Source organism: Ornithorhynchus anatinus, chromosome 14 (assembly GCF_004115215.2).
Source record: "Ornithorhynchus anatinus isolate Pmale09 chromosome 14, mOrnAna1.pri.v4, whole genome shotgun sequence".
NCBI lineage: Eukaryota > Metazoa > Chordata > Mammalia > Monotremata > Ornithorhynchidae > Ornithorhynchus > Ornithorhynchus anatinus.
Genome location: NC_041741.1, coordinates 17,166,907 through 17,190,683, shown reverse-complemented (window position 1 = coordinate 17,190,683; position 23,777 = coordinate 17,166,907). Strand labels below are relative to the sequence as shown.

Sequence of the window (23,777 nt, the reverse complement as noted above, 5' to 3'; positions counted from 1 at the left end):
GTAATGGTCCCAGAGATGAAAGGGCAACTAGGATGTTCAGTGGGGTGGAGAAGCTTCCGTAAGAGAAGAGTCAGAAAAAGTCAAAGGACCTGGGAGTCAGGGGGCCTGGGTTCATTCATTCATTGAATCATATTTATTGAGCGCTTACTGTGTGTAGAGCACTGTACTAAGCCCTTGGAAAGTACAATTCGGCAACTTCTAATCCCAGATCCACCACGTGTCTGCTGTGTTACCTTTGGCAAATCACTTCACTTCCCTAAGCCTCAGTTACCTCATCTGTAAAACAGGGATTAGATCCTACTCACTCCTACTTATATCGTAAGAGCATGTGGGACAGGGACTGTGTCCAACCTCATTAACTTGTATCTACCCCAGTGCTTAGAACAGTGCTTGATACATAGTAAGCGTTTAACATGTAGAACAATAATAATAATAATAATAGTAATTATTTTAAGGTCAGGACCTTCATTCTGAAATGATGAAGAGAATATGACGTGGTGGTCAAAATCATGAAAAATGTGGGCAGGATTTACACGGAATTATTGCTCACCAAATCCTCTAACTCCAGAAGAAAGAGCTCCCATGAAACTCGAAGATGACCAGTTTAAATCATCAACAACAGTAACGTGGCCTAGTGAAAAGGGGCCAGACCTGCGAGTCGGGATATGTGGGATCTAATCCTCGTACTACCACTGGTCTGCTTTGGGACCTTCACTTCTCTATACCTCAACATCCTCATCTGTAAAATGGGGGCTCAATACCTGTTCTCCTTCTTCACTAGATTTTGAGCTCCATGAGGCTCAGGGACTTTTGTCTTACCTGACTAACTTGTATTAACTTAATTAACACACCATAAGCACTTACTGTTATTATTTATAAATTCATTCATTTAATCATATATATTGAGCACTTACTGTGTGCAGAGCCCCGTGCTAAGCACTTGGAAAGTACAGTTCATCAATAAAGAGAGACCATCCCTGCCCACACTTGAGTTTACAGTCTAGAAGGAGAAAGGAACGGGAACCTTAGATTACACAGCTTTGGACGCTCTAGAAAGAGAGTAGGGGATTTTAAATAACTGCCTTTGAGGTGTTCTGATGGTTGGGATTTGATTGTGCCACTGAATCAGCATTACTCATTATTATTATTATTTTTGTTACAATAATAATATCAACAATAATGACAAACTTCTTCCCACATGGAATTAATTACCACAGAAAGTTGTGGAATGGAGAAAATATCAGTAGGCATTTAATGAATTAGCAGCCTAGAGTGTGTTAATTAGAGAAGAGTTAGAGATTTAGAAGGAAAGTTAGAAATGTCAGCCAGTCCATCCCTAACCATGATGACTGTCAAGGAGGGAAAATAAAAAAACACAATCTTCCTTCCAAGCATCCAGTTGCCACAGAATTTTGGGTTGGGTGGACCAGAAATCAATCTCTCGATCAGTCAGTGGTATTTATTGAGTGCTAACTGTGTGCACGCTACTGTGCTAAGCACTTGGGAGAGTACAGTACATCAGAGTTGGCGGACATGTTCCGTGCCCAAGAGGAGCTTACAGTCTAGAAAGGGTGACAGACATTAAAATAGATGAGGTAATTAAGGCTATGTGTAAGGGCTGTGTGACTGAGGGTGGGGTGAATATCAAGTGCTTGAAGAGCACACAGCCAAGGGCAAGGGCGGGGAATAGGGGAAGTTGGAGAAGGCCTCTTGGAGGAAATGTGATTTTAATAAGGCTTTGAAGGTGGAGAGAGTGGTGGTCTTTTGTGTGGAAAAGGGGAGGGAGTCCCAGGCCAGAGGGAAGATGCGGGCAAGGGTGGTGGCGAGATAGACAAGACGAAGGTACAGCGAGTAGGTTGGCATTAGAGGAGCAGAGTGTGTGGGCCGGGTTGCAGTAGGAGATCACGGAATTAAGGTAGGATGGGCCAGCTGATTCAATGCTTTAAGGCTAATGATAAGGTATTTCTGTCCGATGTGGAGGTGTCCGGGCCGCCACTGGAGGGTCTTGAGGAGCGGGGAGACGTGGACTGAACCTTCTGTAGAAAAATGAGCCGGGCAGCAGAGGTGTCCGGGCCGCCACTGGAGGGTCTTGAGGAGCGGGGAGACATGGACTGAACCTTCTGTAGAAAAATGAGCCGGGCAGCAGAGATAAGAAAGGACTTGAGTGGGGAGAGACAGGAAGCAGGGAGGTCAGCGGGGAAGCCGGTGTCGTAGTCAAGGTGGGATATGGCTAGTCATTCATTCATTCATTCAATAGTATTTATTGAGCGCTTACTATGTGCAGAGCACTGTACTAAGCACTTGGAATGTACACATCGGTAACAGATAGAGACAGTCCCTGCCCTTTGACGGGCTTACAGTCTAATCGGGGGAGACAGACAAGAACAATAGCAATAAATAGGATCAAGGGGGTCCGTTTAGAAGCAATTTGAACGGAGAGGAAAGAGCAGGTTTTAGCCATCTTATGAAAGTAGAATGGATAGAATTTGATATCAAATATGCACATTGAATGAGATGGGTCGAGGATAATGCCGAGATTAGACAGGGAGGAGAGTGGTGGTGTCTAAAGTGACGATAATTCTGGGTTCTTTTGTTTAATATGTATTTTTCATTTCATAATAACAACAGGCTAAAGTCTAAACAGTAAGTACTGTCTAAGTTAGCGATCAAGGAGGAAAAGAGTTTTGGTTGGGTCAGAGAAATTACCCAGAATTGTTGCTCACCGAATTCCAGGACCGGCTGGAGCTTGAAGAAGGTAGATTCAAAACAAACAAAAAGTAAAATTTTTTTCCATCAGGCAGAAAGCATGTGTGGTTATTTAATCACAGAAAACAACTGGGAAATATCAATAGGTTCAAGAACTTTGGATATATATGTAGAAGGGGAGTTCATAATGGCATAATAATAGTGATAATTGTGGGTTTTTTTAAATGCTTACTATGTGCCAGGTACTGTACTAAGCTCTGGGGTAGATTCAAGATAATCAGGTCCCATGTGGAGCTCACGGTCTAAGTAGGAGGGAGAACGGATATCAAATCCCCATTTTGCAGGTGAGAGAACTGAGGCACAAAGAAGTTAGGTGACTTGCCCAAGGTCACACAACAGTTATGTGATGGAGCGGGGATTAGAACCAAGGTTCTCAGACTTCCAGGACCTTGCTCTTTCCATTAGGCAGAGAAGCAGCATCGCGTGGTGGATAGAGGAGGAGGAGACTGTGAGCCCCCAGATGTGACACATTTGCTTGTATCCACCCCATCGCTTAGTACAAAGCCTGGCACATAGTAAAGCGCTTAACAAATAACAGCATTATTATTAGGCCATTCTGCTTCTCGAACTAACTGATTAGAATGGATATGTTTAAGGATGATGTAACAAGGACAGACATCGCACTGATTCTTCAAGAATCCTTCAGTGCCCTTGTTGGAGGCATAACAGTAGACTGGTGAGCCAGCGGAGATTGACTTTCTGGTTTGGGGTATGTCTTCACCAAGTGAGCAATTATTCAGCCAATCTGGGCAATGAATCTGGATAATCAAAGCCTTAGAACACACACTGCAGGGTCCGCGTTAGCCACCTTGGCAGCCAGATCAACCCCAGATTACTTGATAAATGGCATGGAGAGATTCATTCACCCTTCCAACACAATCAGCCTTGCCTAGAAGGTGAAGGAAACGGGAGAAATCTAGAAGTAAAGGGATTGTTTCAGGGCAGAGAGGTTACACTGAGAATGTGATGACTCTTCTCATATGTTTTCCAGCCCATTTCTCTAGTTTGTTTTAAGAAAAGTGTCCATGATAGACAAAGAGGCTGGTGATAACATAATTACTTCAAAGAAGGATGGCTCTGATAGCAAATCTCATTAAAAGCAATTAGACTCCAGATCTGCTGTTCCTCCCAAAAGCTGCTCTGAAATTCTCACCTCTTCAGCTCCCATTTTCACAAGACAAGAAAGTCAGGCTGGCCTGCCCAGCTTTCCCCAGACTAAAATTGGTAGATTCCAGATCCCGAAAACTTTAGCAAGGACCCGGCTAATATTGTTCCCCACAGAAATCACCCAGGGGATGGGGGGAGATATTTTCTCTACCAGGAAATTCTTGGCCCTTTACAGTCTGACTTATTATTCACGGAAATGCATGCTTTCCCTTTCCCTAGAGCAGGCCAAAGTAGGCCAGTGAAGTTTTGATGTGATAATAACTGTAGTATTTATTAAGCGCCGGGATAGGTGCAAGATAATTAGGTAGGACACGGTCCCTGCCCGACATGGGGCTCGGTGGAAGTAGGAGGGAGAACAGAGATCAAATCCCCATTTTACAAAGAAGGGAACGGAGGCACAGAGAAGTGAAGTGATTGCCCAAGGTCCACAGAAAGCAAAGGACAGAGCCAGGATTAGAACCCAGGTCTTCTGACTCCCAGGCCCGGGCTCTTTCCGCCAGGCCGTGGATGCTGAATGGTGGTCTTGGGCATGCCGATGGCGTTTAACAGCTATATGTCTCTTCTCTGACCCTGCCATCCTTTCCCGTGTCTTCCTCTTCCCGCATCTTGTGCAGGTTGCCCTAAATCGCCACCAGATTATAGCTAAGGCTGTGTGACATTGGCCCTTATGTCATTCCAGGACTGACAGAAACCTGAGGATGTTCTCAGGCCTAGCGATGACTCTACTTGAATAGTCAGTCAGGCAATCGTATTTATTGAGCACTTACTGCATGCAGAGCACTGTGTGAAGTGCTTGGGCGAGTACGATACACAATAAAGAGACACGTGTGTATATATTAATTACTTAATTTTATTAATGATGTATATATCTATGATTCTATTTATCTATTTTGATGGTATTGATGCCTGTTTTGTTCTGCTGTCTGTTTCCCCCTTTTTAGACTGTAAGCCCGTTCTAGGGCAGAGATCATCTCTATCTGTTGCCAAATGGTACATTCCAAGAACTTAGTACAGTGCTCTGCACGCTGTAAGCGCTCGATAAATATGATTGAATGAATGAATGAGTGACCTTCTCCACCAGCAGGCATATGGGAGGCCAGTTAACCAATCTGGGTGCCATAGGTAGAAGAAGGAAAATAATAATCACTGGAAAGGGGGTGAAAAGTCCCTTAAGATTTTAAGAGGACCACCCCTGGTTTGCCACGCTGTCCACCCTTTTGACATCACCCCCAGACCAGGCTGATACCCTCTCTGATGTTGCAGCGGGCAAGACAGATTGGCGGACTATTTTGTAGCTTATTTTTAGTAGACAAATATTTGATTCTCATTTTCAAACCTACGACGTTTGCTCTTGGGCAACAAACCCTGATCTGAATTTGAATTGGATCCTGTCATGCTAAGCCACTTTCCTTCTTGCCCATAGAAGCGACCTCTTACTAAGGGAGTAGGAGAAAGTTCTGCGTTTTGTTAGTGATACCTTTAAAAAAAAAATTTTGTTAAATGCATTCTACGTGCCAGGCACCGTACTACGCCCCGGGGTAGATACAGGCTCCCTGTCCCACACGGGACTGGTGGTCTTCATCCCCATTTTGTAGATGACAAAACCGAGGCACGGAGAAGTTAAGTGATTTGCCCAAGGTCACACAGCAGACAAGAAGCGGAGACAGGATTAGCAGCCAGGTCCTCTGGCTCCCAGGCCCGTGCTCTTTCCACTAAGCCTCAGCGCTCCTCTTAACCTACTCCAGAGGGAGGTATGACGTGGGGTGTTTATACCCAAGGCTAATTTAATTTTCCCTTCATTCAAACTCTCTCCTAACAGAACAAGAATCCTTAGCGCTTGATATTTTAAATGAGTACAGGCCCAAGGACTTAAAGTAAATTCTTTTTGAGTTGGTTATCTTTAAATCATGCCTTTAATTTTGCTGAAAACATACACTTGGTAGAAGGGGCCCTCTTCCATTTCTTTTTATTCCCTTATTGGTGGAGGAAAGAGGGGGCTTAAACTCAGGAGAGCGTTTTCATGAGAGCCGAGAGGAAGAATGGAATCTCTTCTGTTTGATCTAAATAGGATTGATTGATTGATTGAAGGACGAGGAGGAAAACAGCAGGGCCAGGAACCCGAACAGTGAATGGCCAGCAGTCAACCAGAAGTCGCCTCAGAAAAATCATGTTTTTTTTCCGTGTTCTCTGCTCTGAGCAAGGACGTTTTGGGCTGGCAATAGTAGAAATCGAGTCTCCTTGAAGTCGGTGACCTGAGGGTCGGTGGAAGACAGGTCTAATCTTCTCTAAACCCGAGAAGATCGCTCACTGGCTCCCGAGTGGAGAATTGAAGCTAAATAATCCCTGGGATTGCCCATTTCTCCGTAATATTTTAAGACTTTTCCCCCCTTTCAAGGGAATTTCCATTTTGCCTCTTGTACCAAATGGAGAAGAGCAGGCCCCATTTGGCTAACTGTCCCACTACATGTCTGATTGGCTGTTCATGAAATCGGTCAAAATGCCCAACTCCCATTTCCCAAATATGCCAAGGTATGTAAAACTAAAAGGTGAAAACTTTTTTTTTTAAAACAAAATTTGTTGTAAAGTCTGGGCAAGAGGGAATATCATGTGAACATTGTAATAACTCACAAAATTATCATTATAATTAGGGTTTAACGGGGAGAGTGAAGGGGCTGGAAAGGAAGAAGTCACCCAGAGAGATGGGGGTAATTGCCTCATAAATATTTACAAGTTGTGATTACCCATTCCACTACTTCAGGTTTTTCTTGTGAATGAAACACATCCACTGTTTATATCCTGCTGAGGAAATTGGTGACACTAATGCAAAGAGAGGAGCCAAGGATTCCAGAAATAAATGTTTCCATCCTGTTCCCAAAGAATGAATCACTTGTGCATTGAAATATTCCATTTTTCCATTTTTGCAAGCCCGACACCTCTAATTCCTGCTTTTACTGATTTAGCAAGAAACCATTAATGAACTTTGAGCCATAAAAAGGAAGAATTGTAAGCAGGCCACTCATTTTAAGCCACAAAGAATTTCTTTGTATTTTTTCCCCCCGAGGAATTGTCATTAGAATTCAGTTTCAATTCTTAGACCGACATGGGATTATGTCCTTAAAGTGCTTATTTCTTGTATGTGGAATTTGTGAAAAAAATACATTCTGTAAATGATTAAAGTCAAGTTCTCATGGACTAGATTGCATATCGAAATTTTGTGAGGCAAAATCTATATGGGAATATAGTTGTACTCGTTGGAGTGTAAGCTCGTCGTGGGTAGGGAACGTGTCTGTTTATTGTTTGTATCGGTCTCTCCCAAGCGCTTAGTAAAGTACTCTGCACACAGTAAGTGCTCAATAAATATGTTTGAATGAATGAATGACTGTGCAGAGCACTGCACTAAGCACTTGGAAGAGAACGACACAACAGAGTTCGCAGAATCGTTCCCTGCCCACGACGAACTTACGCTCTAAAGGGGATGAGTAGAATTTGCTCCCCTTTCTCCCCTTCTTTCCTTTATTCATTCAATCGTATCGATTGAGCGCTTACTGTGCGCAGAGCACTGTTCTAAGCACTTGGAATGTCCAGTTCGGCAACAGATAGAGACAATACCTAATTGTGGCATTTGCTAATCGCTTACTATGTGCCAGGCACTATACTAAGCACTGGGGTGGATACCAGCAAATCGGGTTGGACACGGTCCCTGTCCCACGTGGGGCTCACAACAATCTTAGTCCCCATTTTACCGATGAGGGAGCTGAGGCCGAGAGAGGTGAAGTGACTTACCCAAGGTCACAGAGCAGACGGCAGAGACGGGATGAGAGCCCAGGACCTGCTGACTCCCAGGCCCATGCCCTATCCACTACGCCACGCCGCTTCTTCAACACCCAGCGTTGTGGGTGCTGTAGTATTTTGTCAAAGCTTCCCACCTGCTCATTCCTGGGAAAACCCAGGAGTCGTTACCACAGACATTTCCTCAGTCGGCAGTGGATCGAGGCAACCTAATTTTAGCGCTGCTCCTGGCAAGACTGGATTCGCCAAACCGTGTTCTGATGAAAACTTTCTAACCCATGTGGTCCAGATTAAGCATGCTGCGAAAAAAATGCCGACATATCCTTGTCGCCGCCTCCCTCACTTCTGCATGCTGGAAAGAAATCAGGATTTCTCAAACGAGGAGAAGTAGGAGCATCGTAGAGTAGCACGAGTCTTCGGGCGGCAGTAACTCGTTAAAATAAGTGCTCAAAACGATCCAGACGTAGAAAACTTTATTGGGGAAAACTCATATCCCGTGGAATCGTCTCTTTGGTGAAAAAAGAGGTTTTATGTTTCAAACAAACACTGTACTAAGCGCTTAATACATGCCATGATCATCATGTCTGAAGCATTAAGAAGTCAAATGAGAGCTTTGACTCATTTCTTCCTCTTCACTTTCCATCCAGGGAGTCAAGAAGAGGGTTGGTGGAGAGGAAGAGATATGAATAATTTAACTGCTAATGATGCAGTGAAGCGGAAAGGCAGACGAAATATTATACCTTTCCTGTAGACTATCTGCCGGATCGATCAGTCAGTATTTATTGAGCACTTTCTCAAGCTTGGGAGAGTAGAGTTTGGTAGACACACACCCTGCCCTTAACACTGTTATAATCTAGTGAGGGAGACAAGAGATTAACGTAGGAGAAACCGCTTTTGCCTTCTGCCTCACCTTTGCGTTCAGGAGAATTTATATGAACGCCTGAATCTTGGGGGAAATTGGAAATGGTTGCCAGAGGGGCAAATAAAACCTACACAACATTGAATGCACACACAGATACAGTGAAAATCCTAGTGAAGAACGACTTCTCTGAGAGACGCATAGCTCGTACACAATTCCAATCACCGATAGGAAAGTTAGCTCGATTACATCAGATCATGCCGAACTTGGTGTTTACTCAAAATCGAGAAAGCTGTCTTGATTAACACTCAAGGGTGGTCTAATGCTCTATCCCAATTGTCCGGTTCTCTTGACATCTCTGCTTTCAGGCAATCGATCACAAGATGAGGGAATGACTTTTATCGCTGCATTAAATAACCTGCTTACAAATGAAGTCATGAGGTCCTTGACTTCTTCGTTAGACAGAATCACTGCTAAAAGACGTAACCCAAACAGTTTGTTCAACAGCTTACCCTGACAAATTCCCCATCCGACGGTCGTTTAGAGTATTTCCTCGGGAAAAAAAAGAACTTCCTTTCAGTGCTGCTCTACTTGAACTCATCATTTCTTTGAAGAACTCCCTAACTCGCCGCTGCCCATCGATTCATGTTTAACTCGGCCCCGAAGTCTTTTTACGTGATAACGATTATGATATTTGAAAGCACTTACTATATCCCCAAGCGCTCAGGAAAGTGTTCCGCCCACAGAAAGCACTCAGTACAGCCCATCGATTGACAAGCACTGCATTAAAAGCTGGAGTCGATACAATATCTTCAGGTCAGACACACTCCCTATTCGACCTGGGCCTCACAGTCTGAAGAGGAAGAACGTGTATTTAATCCTCATTTTACAGATGAGGAAACTGAAGCACAGAGAAGGTAAGTGATTTGCCCGAGGTCACGCAGCAGACGAGGGGCGGAGCCGGGATCAGAACCCAGGTCCTTCTGACTCCCAGGCCCATATTCTAGTCAACATCCACTAAGCCAGGCTGCTTCTCCCGGTGAGCTGGCGCTCATGAATCATCTACGGCCCTGTAGCTTTTCCGTTTCCACCCTTCACCATTTACTCCTTGTGAGTCCGTAATGATCGGCCCATAGTCCGGAGATGCAGCGTCTGGAGCGGGGGAGGACCTCGGAACTCAATGTGGGGGGAAGATCCATCGACGCGGTGTCGGATGCATCTCGGGAAGGAGACGGGGAGAGAGGGCGACGGATGAAATTCAAAAATTCGGAAAGAACAAGTCAGAAACCAGCAGTTCGGTCCATCGCTGGGCTGTCTACCTCACCGCCCCCGTGTCCAGCGTAAATCCTAGTTCACTGGGTCTGGATGCTCAATGGGAAGCAGCCTGGCTCCGTGGATCCGGCCCGGGCCTGGGAGTCAGAAGGTTATGGGTTCTAATTCCGCCTCCGCCTCTTGTCTGCTGTGCGACTTTGGGCAGGTCGCTTTACTTCTCTGGGCCTCAGTGACCTCATCTGGAAAATGGGGGTGAAGACTGTGACCCCCCCCCCATGGGACAACCTGTTTACCTTGTATCTCTCCCAGTGCTTAGATAAGTAATAATAATAATAATGTTGGCATTTGTTAAGCGCTTACTATGTGCAAAGCACTGTTCTAAGCGCTGGGGGGATACGAGGTGATCAGCCTGTCCCACATGGGGCTCACAGTCTTAATCCCCATTTTGCCGATGAGGTCACTGAGGCCCAGAGAAGGGAAGTGAGTGGCCCAAAGTCACACTGACAAGTGGCGGAGGCAGGATTTGAAACCATGGTCTTTGACTCCCAAGCCCGGGCTCTTTCCACTGAGCCACGCGCTGCTTCTCTGCTTTAAGCGCTGAACAAGTACCAACATTATGATTATTAGGAGGGAACTGAGGCCCCAGAGAAGGGAAATAATAATAATAATAATGATGTTGGTATCTGTTAAGCGCTTACTAGGTGCAGAGCACTGTTCTAAGCGCTGGGGGAGATACAGGGTAATAGGCCGGATTAGAACCCAGGACCGGTTGACTCCCAGGCCCGGGCTCTACCCACAGGGCCACTCGCCCCCTGCTCTCCCTCTGGGAAGCGGCCCCTGGGGGCGGAGCCGTCACTCATCCGGGCCGAGGGGGCGGGGCCCCGACAGGCCCCGCCCCCGACGGGAGAGCGGGCCCTCCCATTGGCGGAGGAGCCGTCACTCAGCTGACGGGGGCGTGTCCCAAGCGGCCCCCGCCCTCCCACGAGGGGGCGGGCTCTCCCATTGGCAGAGGAGCCGTCACTCATCCGGCAGGGGGCGTGCCCCCATCAGGCCCCGCCCCTCCCACGAGGCAGCTCTGGGGGCGGAGCTGTCACTCATTCCAGCGGAGGAGGGGGCGTGTCCCTTACAGGCCCCGCCCCTCCCACGTGGCCGGGGCGGAGCTGTCAGTCACCCGGGCGGCGGGGGCGTGTCCTCGTCGGAGCGGGGCTCCCGATTGGCGCAGGAGCCGTCAGTCAGCGCGGGGAGGGGGCGTGTCCCGTCCGGGCCCCGCCCCCCGGGGCTTGAAGAAGCCCGGGAGCCGTGCGGGGCCGTGTGCGCGGAGCCCCGCAGCCGCAGCATGGGGCGGTTGTCGCGCGGGCGCCCTCTGCCGGCGGTGCTGCTGTGCGGCCTGTGCGGGCTGTGCGGGGCGGCGCTCAACTTCACCTACCACGGGCAGGCCGAGCTGGAAGGCTTCCTCCGCGCCGTGACGCGGGAGCACCCGGCTCTAACGCACCTGCACAGCATCGGAAAGTCCGCCGCAGGTAATCATGATAATGTGGCTATTCGTTAAGCGCTTCCTCCGTGCAGAGCACTGCTCTAAGCGCTGGGGAGGGTCATCAGGTCGTCCCAGGTGAGGCTCCCACTCTCCATCCCCGTTTTCCAGATGAGGTCACCGAGGCCCAGCGAAGTGACTTGCCCGCAGTCGCACAGCTGACCGGTGGCGGAGGCGGGATTCGAACCCATGACCTCCGACTCCCAAGCCTGTGATCTCTCCACCGAGCCACGCTGCTTCTCTAAGCCTCCCTCCCTCGACACGCACGCACGCACACGCACGGGACCGGCCGCCCGCCCGACCGCTCGCTGCTGCCCGGCACGGCGGCATCTCTTCAACGCCCGCCATCTGCCGGGCGCTGTGCTGGTAATGTTGCTATCTGTTAAGCGCTTCCTATGCGCAGAGCACTGTTCTAAGCGCTGGGGGAGATACGGGGTCATCGGGTGGGCCCACGTGGGGCTCACAGTCTTCGGCAGTGGGTGGCAAGCCCTAACTCTGTGCCTGCCAGGCGCTGTCAGCCTAAAGGCGGAGGGTGCGAAGGCCTTACCATGGGCTAGGCGCTGTGTTAAGTGTCTACTTTGTGCCAGGCACTGTGATATTAAGGATGGCATGTGTGAGCCACTCGCTATGAGCCAGGCGCTCTGATACTCATTATAGTATGTGTCAAGTTCCTACTGTGTGCCACGCGCTGTAATATTAAGGATGGCATGTGTGAAGCGCTTACTATGGGCCAGGCGCTGTGAGACTCATGACAGTATGTGTTAGGTGCCTACTGTGGGCCAGGCACTGGGCTATTCCGGATGGCATGTGTTAGAGAAGCAGCGTGGCTCAGTGGGAAAGAGCACGGGCTTTGGAGTCAGAGGTCATGGGTTCGAATCCCGGCTCGGCCACTTAGCTGTGTGACTGTGGGCAAGTCACTTCACTTCCCGGCGCCTCAGTTCCCTCATCTGTAAAATGGGGATGAAGACTGTGAGCCCCACGTGGGTCAACCTGATTCCCCTGTGTCTACCCCAGCGCTTAGAACAGTGCTCGGCACATAGTAAGCGCTTAACAAATACCAACATTATTATTAAGTGCTTACTATGGGCCAGGCGCTGTGATATTCCGGGTGGCATGTGTGAAGCGCTTACTGTGGGCCAGGTGCTTACAGTGTGCAGGCACTGGGATATTAATGAGGCTGTGTGTTAAGTGCTAACTGTGTGCCAGACACTTACATAATACTCATGGTGTACGTGTTAAGCGCTTACTATGTGCCAGGCGCTGTAATACTAAAGATGGTACGTGTTAAGCGCTTAATATGTGCCAGGTGCTGTAATACTAATGATGGAGTGTGTTAAGCACCTACTAGGTGCCAAGGCACTGTACCGAGCGCTGTGGTGAAGACAAGCAAATCAGCCCTGTCCCACCTGGGGCTCACAGTCTCGATCCCCATTTTACAGAGAATAATCTTGGTACTTGTTAAGCGCTTACTATGTGCCAAGCACTGTTCTAAGCACTGGGGTAGGTACAAGTTAGCTGGACACAGTCCCTGCCCCACAGAGGGCTCAAGCTCTTAATCCCCATTTTCCAGATGAGGGAACCTCGCCTCGGGGAAGTGAAGCAACTCGCCCAAGTTCACGTTGTGGGCAAGGGCAGAGGTGGGATTAGAACCCGTGACCCGACGCCCGGGCTCTATCCACTACGTCATACTGCTTCCCCTCTAGACTGTAAGCTCATTGCAGGCAGGGAATGTGTGCACCAACTCTGTTAGAGCGTCCTCTCCCAAGTGCTCAGTACAGTGCCCTGTACTCTAAGTGCTGGATAAATACATAAACTCCGTCTGGACCGTAAGCTCGTTGTGGGCAGGGAGTGTGTCTACCAACTCTGTTGAATTGTACTCTCCGGAGTACTTAGTAATAACTGTGCTTATTATGTACTAGGCACTGTACTAAGCGCTCAGGTGGACATAAGCAAATCAAGTTGGACACAGTCCCTGTCCTACATGGGGCTCACCGTCTCAGTTCCCGTTTTACAGATGAGGAAACTGAGGACCAGAGATCATAATGTTAATAATGTTGGTATTTGTTAAGCGCTTACTATGTGCAGAGCACTGTTCTAAGCGCTGGGGGAGATACAGGGTCATCAGATTGCCCCACGTGAGGCTCACAGTCTTAATCCCCATTTTACAGGTGAGGGAACTGAGGCACAGAGAAGTGAAGTGACCTGCCCACAGTCACACAGCTGACAAGTGGCGGATCCGGGATTCGAACCCATGACCGCGGACTCCCAAACCCGGGCTCTTTCCACTGAGCCACGCCGCTTCTCAGAGGTGTGAAGTGACTTGCCCAAAGTCGCACACAGAACCCCCGTCCGAATGAGTCCTTCCCCAGTAAATAATACGTACCATTGCCCTATTTTTTAATCCTAACTTGGAGTGTTAATGTGGTATTTTGTTTAATAATGATAGCCTGATGTCTTGAAGTAATATGAGGAAGCTGGAAAAAGATTACAGCGCAGAATTATTATTATCAAATGCCTTCGAATAGTTTCCGATTCTTGGCGACTCTATGGATATATATATATATTTATTTTCTCTCCAGGCAGTGCAGAATAGTGTTCTGAATAAACCGATTCTAAATAGGACCATGTAATGGTATTCATTGTGATGTTTGTTAGGCTCTTACTATGTGTTAAGTGGTGGGTTAGATACCAGTTAATCAGGTCAGACGGGGCAGGGGCTCACAGTCTAAGTAGGAGGGAGAACAGGTTTCAAATCCCCATATTGCAGTGGAGGAAATTGAGGCCCAGAAAAGTGAAGCGACTTGGCCAAGGTCACACAGCAGGCAAGTGGCGGAGCCGGGTTTAGACCCCGAGCCCTCTGTCTCCCAGGCTGTGATCTTTCCACTGGGTCACACTGTTTCATCATAAGGTTGTGGAATCGATACGGTTTGACTGTCGATGCCTAAAAGGGGATTACCAGAAACCCTATAACTTTGTGCCGAAATATCGTTTCCAAATACCTAACTTCGCTCCTGAGAAATATGCTTTTTCTGATCTTCCTTGATTTGGCTTTTTCATATACGGATTCATCTCGTTGAATTGCGATTTCCTCAACTTCGATACCTTTCCTCAATGGGGAAAAAAGGGTCCGAGTTAGGTTCGTATTTTAAGAAAACACGGGAAAGATTCCGTTTTTCGTGTGTGGAATAGGAAATTGGACCATTATAAAGTGTGTGTTTTTACAAGCCTCGTTCCTGCTAAATCGCGTCAAAAGGATTTTAAAGCACAAGCTAAAAATAATAATTGTGGTATTTAAGCACTTACTATGCGCCAAGCCTTGAGGTCAGTACGGTTAGATAATAATAATAATGTTGGTATTTGTTAAGCGCTTACTATGTGCAGAGCACTGTTCTAAGCGCTGGGGCAGATACAGGGTAATCGGGTTGTCCCACATGAGGCCCACAGTTAATCCCCATTTTACAGATGAGGTAACTGAGGCACAGAGAAGTTAAGTGACTTGCCCACAGTCACACAGCTGACAAGTGGCGGATCCAGGAGTCGAACCCATGACCTCTGACTCTGAAGCCCAGGCTTTTTCCACTGCGCCACGCTGCTTCCCCATCCGGTTAGATCAGTCCCGGTCTCCGTCCCCCATGGGGCTCCCAGTCTAAGCGGGGAGGGAGAGCGGGTCTTGACTACCCACTAAACAGAAGAGGAAATTGAGGTCCAGAGAAGCTAAGTGACTTGAAAGGTCACATAGTGACCAGGACACGTAATTATAATAATAATGTTGGTATCTGTTAAGCGCTTACTATGCGCAGAGCACTGTTCTAAGCGCTGGGGTAGACACGGGAATCAGGTTGTCCCACGTGGGGCTCACAGTCTTAATCCCCATTTTACAGATGAGGGAACTGAGGCACAGAGAAGTGACTTGCCCACAGTCACACAGCTGACAAGTGGCAGAGTCAGGATTCGAACCCATGGCCTCTGACTCCAAAGCCCGTGCTCTTTCCACTGAGACACATCTCTCCCAGAACACCCCGCTGCCATCTGCAGTCATTCCGTTAGTGGATCTGTGGAATTTTCTTGCCCAAAATATGGAATCGGTTTCCCATCGCCTCCTTCCGTGCAGTCAACTTGAGTCCCCGCCCTCGACTCTTTCCCGTGCCGTTGCTGCCCGGCACGGGGCTGTTTTGACCTGTGGCAGACCCAGTATTGGACGCAGCCTGGCCAAATGGCTAGAGCGTGGACCTGACAGGAAGACCTGGGTTCTAATTCCGGCTCCTCCACCTGTCTGCTGCGTGACCTTGGGCGGTCGTTTAACTTCTCTGGGCCCCAGGTATCTCACCCGTAAAACGGGGATGAAGACTGCCAACCCCATGTGAGACGGGGCCGACGCCCAACCTGATTAGCCTGTTTCTGCCCAGTGCTTAGTACAGTGCCTGGGACACAGTAAGCCCTTAACAGATACCGTTTAAATAGATTAAACAGGGCCAAGCAGGCCCAGTGGAAACAGTATAGGACTAGGAGAAACGTGTCCTGTCTCCTAGTCCCGTACCGTTTCCACTAAGCCTTCTTGGTCCTGTTTAATCTATTTCCCTTGACCTAATACAAGCATAAAAGTACATTTCTCAATTATCCGGCGTAACTTCCACACTGGATTAACCAGAAAAGTACAGGGAACCGAAAGTGCTCTGCTCAGCGAGGATTAGTGGTTTTTCAAAATAGTAATAGTTTTAAGTGCTTATTGTGTGCAGATCCTTGTACTGAGTGCTGGGGAAGAGTGGGGTGATGTTTATTGTTCTATTTGTACTCTCCCAAGCCCTTCGTATGGTGCTCTGCACATAGTAAGTGCTCAATAAATACAATTGAGCGGCTGGATGACTGAGTGAAGTCGCCTGGGCTCTGCTCCTGGCGGGGCTCCATTGGCCACCGGGACAGCTGGTCGAGCCGAAGACCCTCCATCCTCCGTGGACGGAGCCACGGCACTGGGCTGGGTTGAACGTCCCACGTGCCTGTCCCAACCTGCGCCTGGTTAATCGAGACTGGCCTGCCGTCAAGAGGAGAGTTAGGAGAAGCACAGCGAATAGGCGATGGTATTTGTTAAGCGCCCACTATGTGCCAAGCTCTGTTCTAAGCCCCGGGGTCTCGTCTTATGCCGTCGAGTCGTCTCCGACCCATAGCGACACCCCGGACACGCCTCTCCCAGAACGCCCCGCTCTCCCCCTGCAGTCGTTCCGGGAGTGGATCCAGAGAGTTTTCTTGGTCAAAGTACGCAAGTGGCTTACCATTGCCGCCTTCCAAGCAGTCAACCTGAGTCTCTGCCCTCCACTCTTTCCTGTGCTGCTATTGCCCAGCACGGGTGGGTTTTGACTAGTAGCAGATGGCCTGCCGCTCGCTAGCCACTGGCCCAGCTAGGAATGGAACGGACAGACCTCTGCTTGACCCTCCCTCCCGTAGTCGAGACTGGTAGAGGGGCGGAAACTCTCCAGGTGGGATCCTGAGAAGGCAAGCCTTGGGGTAGACACAAACTAATCATGTTGGACATAGTCCCTGTCCCACATGGGGCTCACAGTCTTCATCCCCATTTGACAGATGAGGGAACTGAGGCACGGGGAAGGGAAGTGACTTGCCCGGATCCGTGCTCGATCCACTAGGTCATGCTGCTTCCTGTCAGGCGGAAACTGGAATGGGCTAATTATTAGAGGAAATGCAATGAGGAAACAGCAAAGCTTACCATTTAACCCCAAGTTTTATCCTAAAGTTTAATGATCTCAGACATAGGACTCTCTAAAAGTCAAAGACTTTTTTTGTTTTATCTATATTGTTAGCAAAGCACACTTAGTACAGAGGAAGGCCAGGTTTATTTTACTGTGAAACCTCAAACACATAAATCCGGAGATTATTTTAATTTTTTTTAAAATCCACCCTTAGCTATCAAAAGTTACTAGTTAGTGGAAGGCTTCCTGAATGATCCTGCGGGCTAAATTGAGTGGGTGATTATATCCCAAGTATAAGTTGAGTTCCATAGACATAAGTTTATCCATTTACTTATTTATATTAATGTCTGTCGCCTCCTCTGGACTGTGAGCTCATTGTGGGCAAGAATGGGTCTGTTATTCTGTGGTACTCTCCCGAATGCCTAATATACAGTGCTTTGCACACAGTAAGCGCTCAGTAAATACAATTGAATGAATGAAATAGAATTCAGATTTTCTGAAACGTTACAAAATGGTAAAAAGATAATTGAGATAAACATGTCTTGTTCTATGTCCCCAAGCATTCTCTAGCCTGTATGCTTGTTGTGGGCGGGGAACGTGTCTTCCAACTCTTGTTGTAATGTACTCTTTCAAGCTGTAAGTACAGTGCTCTGCAGATAGTAAGCGTTCAGTAAATACCACTGATGATGAAGGATATTGACATTGGTGTCATCTGCAAGATGGATAATACCTTTACAAGCTTCCTAGTAGAAGTAATCATAGTATTAAGTGCTTAACGTATGCAGAGCACATATATATCTGTAATTTTATTTGTATTGATGTCTGTCCTCCCCACTGTGGACTCTGAGCTCGTTGTAGGCAGGGACTATCACTGTTTATTGTTGTATTGTACTTTCCCAAGCGCTTAGAACAGATCTCTCCACACAGTAAGCACTTAATAAATGCAATTGAACGAATGACTACCCGGGTGGGAGTTAGCCATGGTTGCCGTCCCTCGGGGGACTTCCAATCGAAGAGTAGAAGTGGGGAGAAGGGACTGTTGACAGGCACATTCAGTCATATTTATTGAGCTCTTACTGTGTGCAGAGCACTGTGCTAAGATCCAGCAGGAGTAATGAAGCATTAAAACACAACACGGACAAATCCCCCAAATCTGTTGGACATTGGGGCTAGAGGAGCAGAGCTTCAGGCTTCTTGGGGCTCAAGGATTCAGGGTACACCCACTGGTCTTACCAAGGGTTGTGAGCAGAGGGCTTAGAGACTGCTGGAACCTGGGTATTTTTTTTTAATACATAGCTTTCTTTTGTATTAAGCGCTTACTATCTGCCAGGCACTTTTCTAAGCCCTGGGGTAGATCCAAGCTAATCAGGTTGGACATAGACCATGTCCCCCAAAGGGCTCTCAGTCTTAATCCCCATTTTACAGGTGAGGGAACTGAGGCACAGAGCAGTTGAGTGACTTGCTCAAGGTCACACAGCAGACAAGGGACAGAGCTGGGATTAGAATTCAGGTCCTCTGGCTCCCAGGTCCGTGCTCTTTCCACTAGGCCATGCCTCTTCCCTCTGATTCTGACAGGAGAAAAAGGGGAGGAATTAAGAAAAGCATAATCAAAGCAGGACTTCATTTATGCGAGGCCATGACTGAGCACCTGTTATGTGCCAACCAGTGTATTAAGTGCTTGGGAACACACAATATAAAATCAAAGGCTGGGTCCCTGCCCTCAAGGAGATTACCGTATCAGCCTGGAGCAAATTTTCCAACCTCTTTCCTCCACACTTAAAAGAAAAAAAAAATTACAGGGTTTACTGTCCTTTGAGATCCCTCCTCAAACACTTAACTCAAATCAATGGACCACTCCCTTCCCTCTACTTAGATGACAGGAGGTTTTGTTATTTACTTCAGGCAGAGAAAGACATTGTGAATGACTATAGGATGACACAACTAATTATTTGAAAGTCCATTAGGAGAAATTACAGCAAAAATCCCGTCTCTCTGCCTCCTGAAAACCAGAGAAGGCTAGGATAGGGTTCTCCTGGGTTCCTTATTCAAGTAAAGGGGGGAAATAGGACTGGGTTGGGTACTACCATTTTAAGCATGTGGGTGTCATTTTTTTTTTAAGAGCTCATCAACGTGAGACCAAGTTGGCAATTTAAATATCAAACGCTCTTTTCTAATAAGAAAGGTCCTAAAATTTCTATGGGTACTGTTAGCGTTTTGAAATGTGGCGGAAGTAATGACCATATAATTCATGTTAGTTGTGCTTGAAGTGTAAAATATAATTGCTCTCTAGGCTACTATACTTACCTCCTTCTAGAGCTGGTGGGGTGTTGTTTTTTGTTGTTTTCATTTTGTCTAAACCACTTGAGCCTAGTAAGTTTTTCCTCAATCCTTAGGCATTGAACGGGAAACATAAGAGAAGTGGTCTGGGCAGACACACACAGACAAATCATCCATTGTCTTCTGACTCTGGCAAGACAAACTTTAGTCTGGTGGCATAACCCTTGGAAAACGTACAGTGTATATAACTGCTTAACGCTGTCACTTTGTAGCCTACCAAACCTCTGACTGCATTTTTCCCCCCTCCCTCTGTAACTTTGTGACCCATTGTGGCACACTGTCTTTGTGCCCTGGACTGTCTGATCAACTGTCTGACTACTGGTTTTGTTTTGTTGTCTGTCTCCCCCTTCTAGACTGTGAGCCCGTTGTTGCGCAGGGATTTTCTCTATCTGTTGCCGAATTGTACATTCCTAGCGCTTAGTCCAGTGCTCTGCGTACAGTAAGAGCTCAGTAAATATGATTGAATGAATGGTATTTTGAGGGCACATACTGTGTGCAGAACTCTGTACTAAGCGCTTTGGAGAGTTGTTGACACATTTCCCTGACCTCAACGAGCTTACATCGAGAAATACCGTTTGTGATGCAAACACAGAAAAAGACTAAAGTCCAGAGGTGCGTTTTAATCAGTCAATCATTTATCGAGCACTTACTGTGTGCAGAGCATTGTACTGAGCACTTGGGAGAGTACAATATGGCAGAATTACCAGACACGTTAAGGGTATGGAACAGATCCAGATGGTTTGTGATTTCAAATGTCATCTTTGTTTTGGTTATAGCATTTTTCCATAAACTTGAGATATTCGGTCCATGTGGTTTACTTGACTTGTTAACACTTGAGTTAAGTGTTGTTTTGAAAGAGCCAAAAGCTTCCAAAAGTCCTTGAGGGTTTTTTTTTCCCCCTTAAAAGTATAGCCCTATTTTTTCATTTTGTCAACCCATATGAATTCCCCCCCAAAATCAAGTCGATCCAGCTGCAGTGCCCAAAGTTGAAGTATCAAGCGAATTGCAATTGTTACTTCTGTTGCTAATAACTAGGCAATCTTTTTAATAGCAGTGGTATTTATTAAGCACTTACTGTGCGCAAAATTCTGCGGAGGTGGGAATTAGATACTGCCCCTGTCCCTCTGGGGGCTCATGATGTAATAAAGAAGAAGGACAGAGAGGACGGAGACGGACACATAAGCGATGAAAGAAAACATTAGCAATTTTCTAATAGAGACAAACCAAAGATCAGTAGGGTGTTTTTTATTGTTATTATTATTGTGATTGTCAGATGTGAAGAGGGAGGGCATTCCAGGCCAGAGGCAGGATGTGGGCGAGAGGTTTGTGCTGAGGTAGGCGAGATGGGGGTCCAGTGAGTAGGTTGGTATTAGAGGAGCTAAGTGTGTGGGCTGAGTTGTAGGAGTAGGGTATTGAGTTGAAGCAGGAGGGGCCAAGATGATTGAGTGCTTTGAAGCCGATGGTGAGGAGTTTCTGTTTGATGTGAAGGTGGATGGGCAGCCACTGGAGATTCTCGAAGAGTGGGGAAACATGGCCCGATCACTTTTGTAGAAAAATGATCCGGCAAGCAGCGTGAAGTCTGGACTGAAGTGAGGAGAGACAGGAGGCAGGGAGGTCAGCGAGGAGGCTGCTGATACAGCAGTTAAGGGGGGGATGGGATAATTGCTTGGGTTAACTTGGTAGGAGTTTGGATGGAGAGGAAAGGGCAGATTTTAGCGCTGTTGGGAAGGTTGAACCGACCGGATTTGGTGTCGGGTTGAAGATGTGGGTTGAGTGAGAACGATGAGTCAAAGGCAATGCCAAGGGTATGGGCTTGTGAGACAGAGAGATTGGTGGTGCTGATGGGGAGAGAGATTGGTGGTGCTGACGGGGAGGACCGGGTTTGGGTGGGAAGAGAAGAGTTCTGTTTTGGACATGTTAAATTTAAAGGGTCAGTGGCACAACCAAGTTGAGGTGTCCTGAAGGCAGGAGGAGATGTGAGACTATAGAGAGGAGAGAGGTCAGGGCTGGAGAGGGAGATTTGGGAATCATCCGCAAAGAGATGGTAGTTGAGGCCATGGGAGCGAATGAGTTCTCCAAGGGAGTGGGTGTAGATGGAGACTAGGAGGGGACCCAGAACTGAACCTTGAGGGACCCCCCCCCCCCCCAGTTAGGAGGTGGGAGGCGGAGGAGGAGCTCACAAAAGAGAATGAGGATGTGCAATCAGAGAGGAGAAGAAGCAGGGGAGGACAGTGTCACTGAAACCGAGCTTGGATAATGTTTCCAGGAGAAGGGGGTGGGCCACAGTGTCGAAGGCACTTGAGAGGACAAGGAAGATTAGGATGGATTTAGAGGCTGTTGGATTTGGCAAGAAAGAGATCATTGGTGATCACTTAGAGGGCGGTTTCTGTGGTGTGAAGTGGGCAGAAGCCAGATTGGAGGGGGTCAGGGAGAGAATTGGAGGACAGCACCATCCTGAGCCCTTACTGCGTGCAGACTACTCTACTTAGCATCCCTGCCCTCAAAGGAGCTTGTAATCTAATAGAGAAGGTAACCCCTCCTCTTCCTCATTCTCCTTCCTCTTGGCGGCATCTGCCTCCTGAGCTCAGCAAAGGCAGTCGATTCAGTCGTACTTACTGAGCGCTTATGGTGTGCAGAGCACTGTACTAAGCGCTTGGGAGAGGACAATACAACCATAACTGGACATATGCCCTGCCCACAATGAGCTAAGAGTCTAGAGGGGCTAGCAGTGGCCCCAGCGGTCCCCTGGCCGGGTCAGAACTGGCCTTTCCGGCTCCGTGCCCCGTGGAGCTTACGGAGCTTTCGTAAGTGGCCATCCGGTCACCCCGGAAACCCCAAGGAGCAGCCCGGAAAGGCAGGTTCTGCTGGGACTGGGTTGGACCGATACCAGTGACAGGAAGAGGAGCCTGATTATAACAAATCTTATCTTTCCTCTTAATTTCCCTCACCCCTGCAACACTCACACTCACACACACCCTCCCCTCACACACACAGAGTTCCCTGCCTCTCACCTCCCCCAACGCCCCTCACCCTTTCCACACACTTAGTTCTGGCCCTCTGGAGGTTAATAATAATAATTATAGTATTTAAGTGCTTACTATGTGCCAGGCACTGTACTAAGCGCCGGGTTGGACGCAAGCAAATCGGGTTGGACACAGTGCCTGTCCCACGTGGGGCTGACAGTCTCCATCCCCATTTTCCAGATGAGGGAACTGAGGCCCAGAGAAGCGAAGCGAGTTGCCCAAGGTCACCCAGCAGAGAAGTGGCAGAGCTGGGATTAGAACCCACGACCTTCTGACTCCCAGGCCCGGGCTCAGTCCACTACGTCATGCTATTTCCCTCCCCTTATGGTAGAGGGCTCATTGTGGGCAGGGAATGTGTCCGTTATATTGTTACACTGTACTCTCCCAAGCGCTTAATACAGCGCTCTGCACACAGTATGTGCTCAATAAACACGATAGACTGACTCTGTCGTTCCCCTGACCCTGGCTCCATTTCCACCCCCCCCCCCACTTTCCCTCTCTCTCCCTCTTCTCTCTCCTCTTCTCCCACCCATTAGAAAATGGCAATGTTAACTTACAATCCTCTTATTCATAATTACGCTTCCACCGTGAAGTAAACTGTATTAATGTGTATTTGAATGATACAATTGAGTTTCTACCAGATGCTCAAAGGTTTCAATTGATTCTCCTCTCCAACACCAAAAGGTTGCCAGCCCCTGCTCTGAGGAGACCGTTGTGTGACTCTGAAAGGAGACTGCTGGTATCAGTGGCTCAATCTTATTTACTCCCCAAATCTTCCTCTGTTTCTTCCGTGAAGAAACAAGGCACAGGTTTGTAGAGAACCACTCTATTTTCAATTCAGGAGTTTGAAATAAGAGGCCCAAGTGTGCATATTTAGCCAAGAATCCAGGCCAGTGAGGGAAGCTGCACGGCCTAGCGGAAAGAGCACTGGCCTGGAAATCGGAGGACCTGGGTCCTAACCACGGCTCCGACGCTCTCCTGCTGTAACCCTTTGGTCACGTCGCTTCACTTCTCTGTGCCTCAGTATCCTCAGCTGTCAAATTCAATCGTATTTTTTGAGCGCTCGCTTTGTGTAAAGCAATGTACTAAGCACTTTGTAGAATACAATACAGCCACAGACGCAATCCCTGCCCACAATGAGCACATGTGAGGATTCAATCCCTGTCCTCCTTCCTACTCAGACTGTGAGCCTCATGTGGAACAGGGACTGTATCTGGCCCAATTAACTTGTATCTACCCCAGCGCTTAGATCAGGGCTTGACCCAGAGTAAGCGCTTGACAAAGAAAAGAAACTCACTTAATGAAGTTGGCCCAAAATAATGAGGCGAGTTTAG

General features: G+C 47.8%; 1 protein-coding gene and 1 long non-coding RNA gene across 2 annotated transcripts in view; both read left to right on the top strand.

Annotated features, from left to right (window-relative positions):
* LOC103170027 overlaps positions 1-7,137 on the top strand; it is an 83,345-nt gene extending 76,208 nt beyond the window's left edge. The window contains exon 4 of the long non-coding RNA XR_003764258.2: positions 6,002-7,137. This is a non-coding gene — a long non-coding RNA (uncharacterized LOC103170027). The remainder of the gene's footprint in view (positions 1-6,001) is intronic.
* A 4,027-nt stretch (positions 7,138-11,164) lies between these two features.
* CPM (carboxypeptidase M) overlaps positions 11,165-23,777 on the top strand; it is a 35,970-nt gene continuing 23,357 nt past the window's right edge. The window contains exon 1 of the mRNA XM_007666298.3: positions 11,165-11,373. Coding sequence (XP_007664488.1) covers positions 11,190-11,373 — 184 coding nt within the window. The 5' untranslated portion in view covers positions 11,165-11,189. The remainder of the gene's footprint in view (positions 11,374-23,777) is intronic.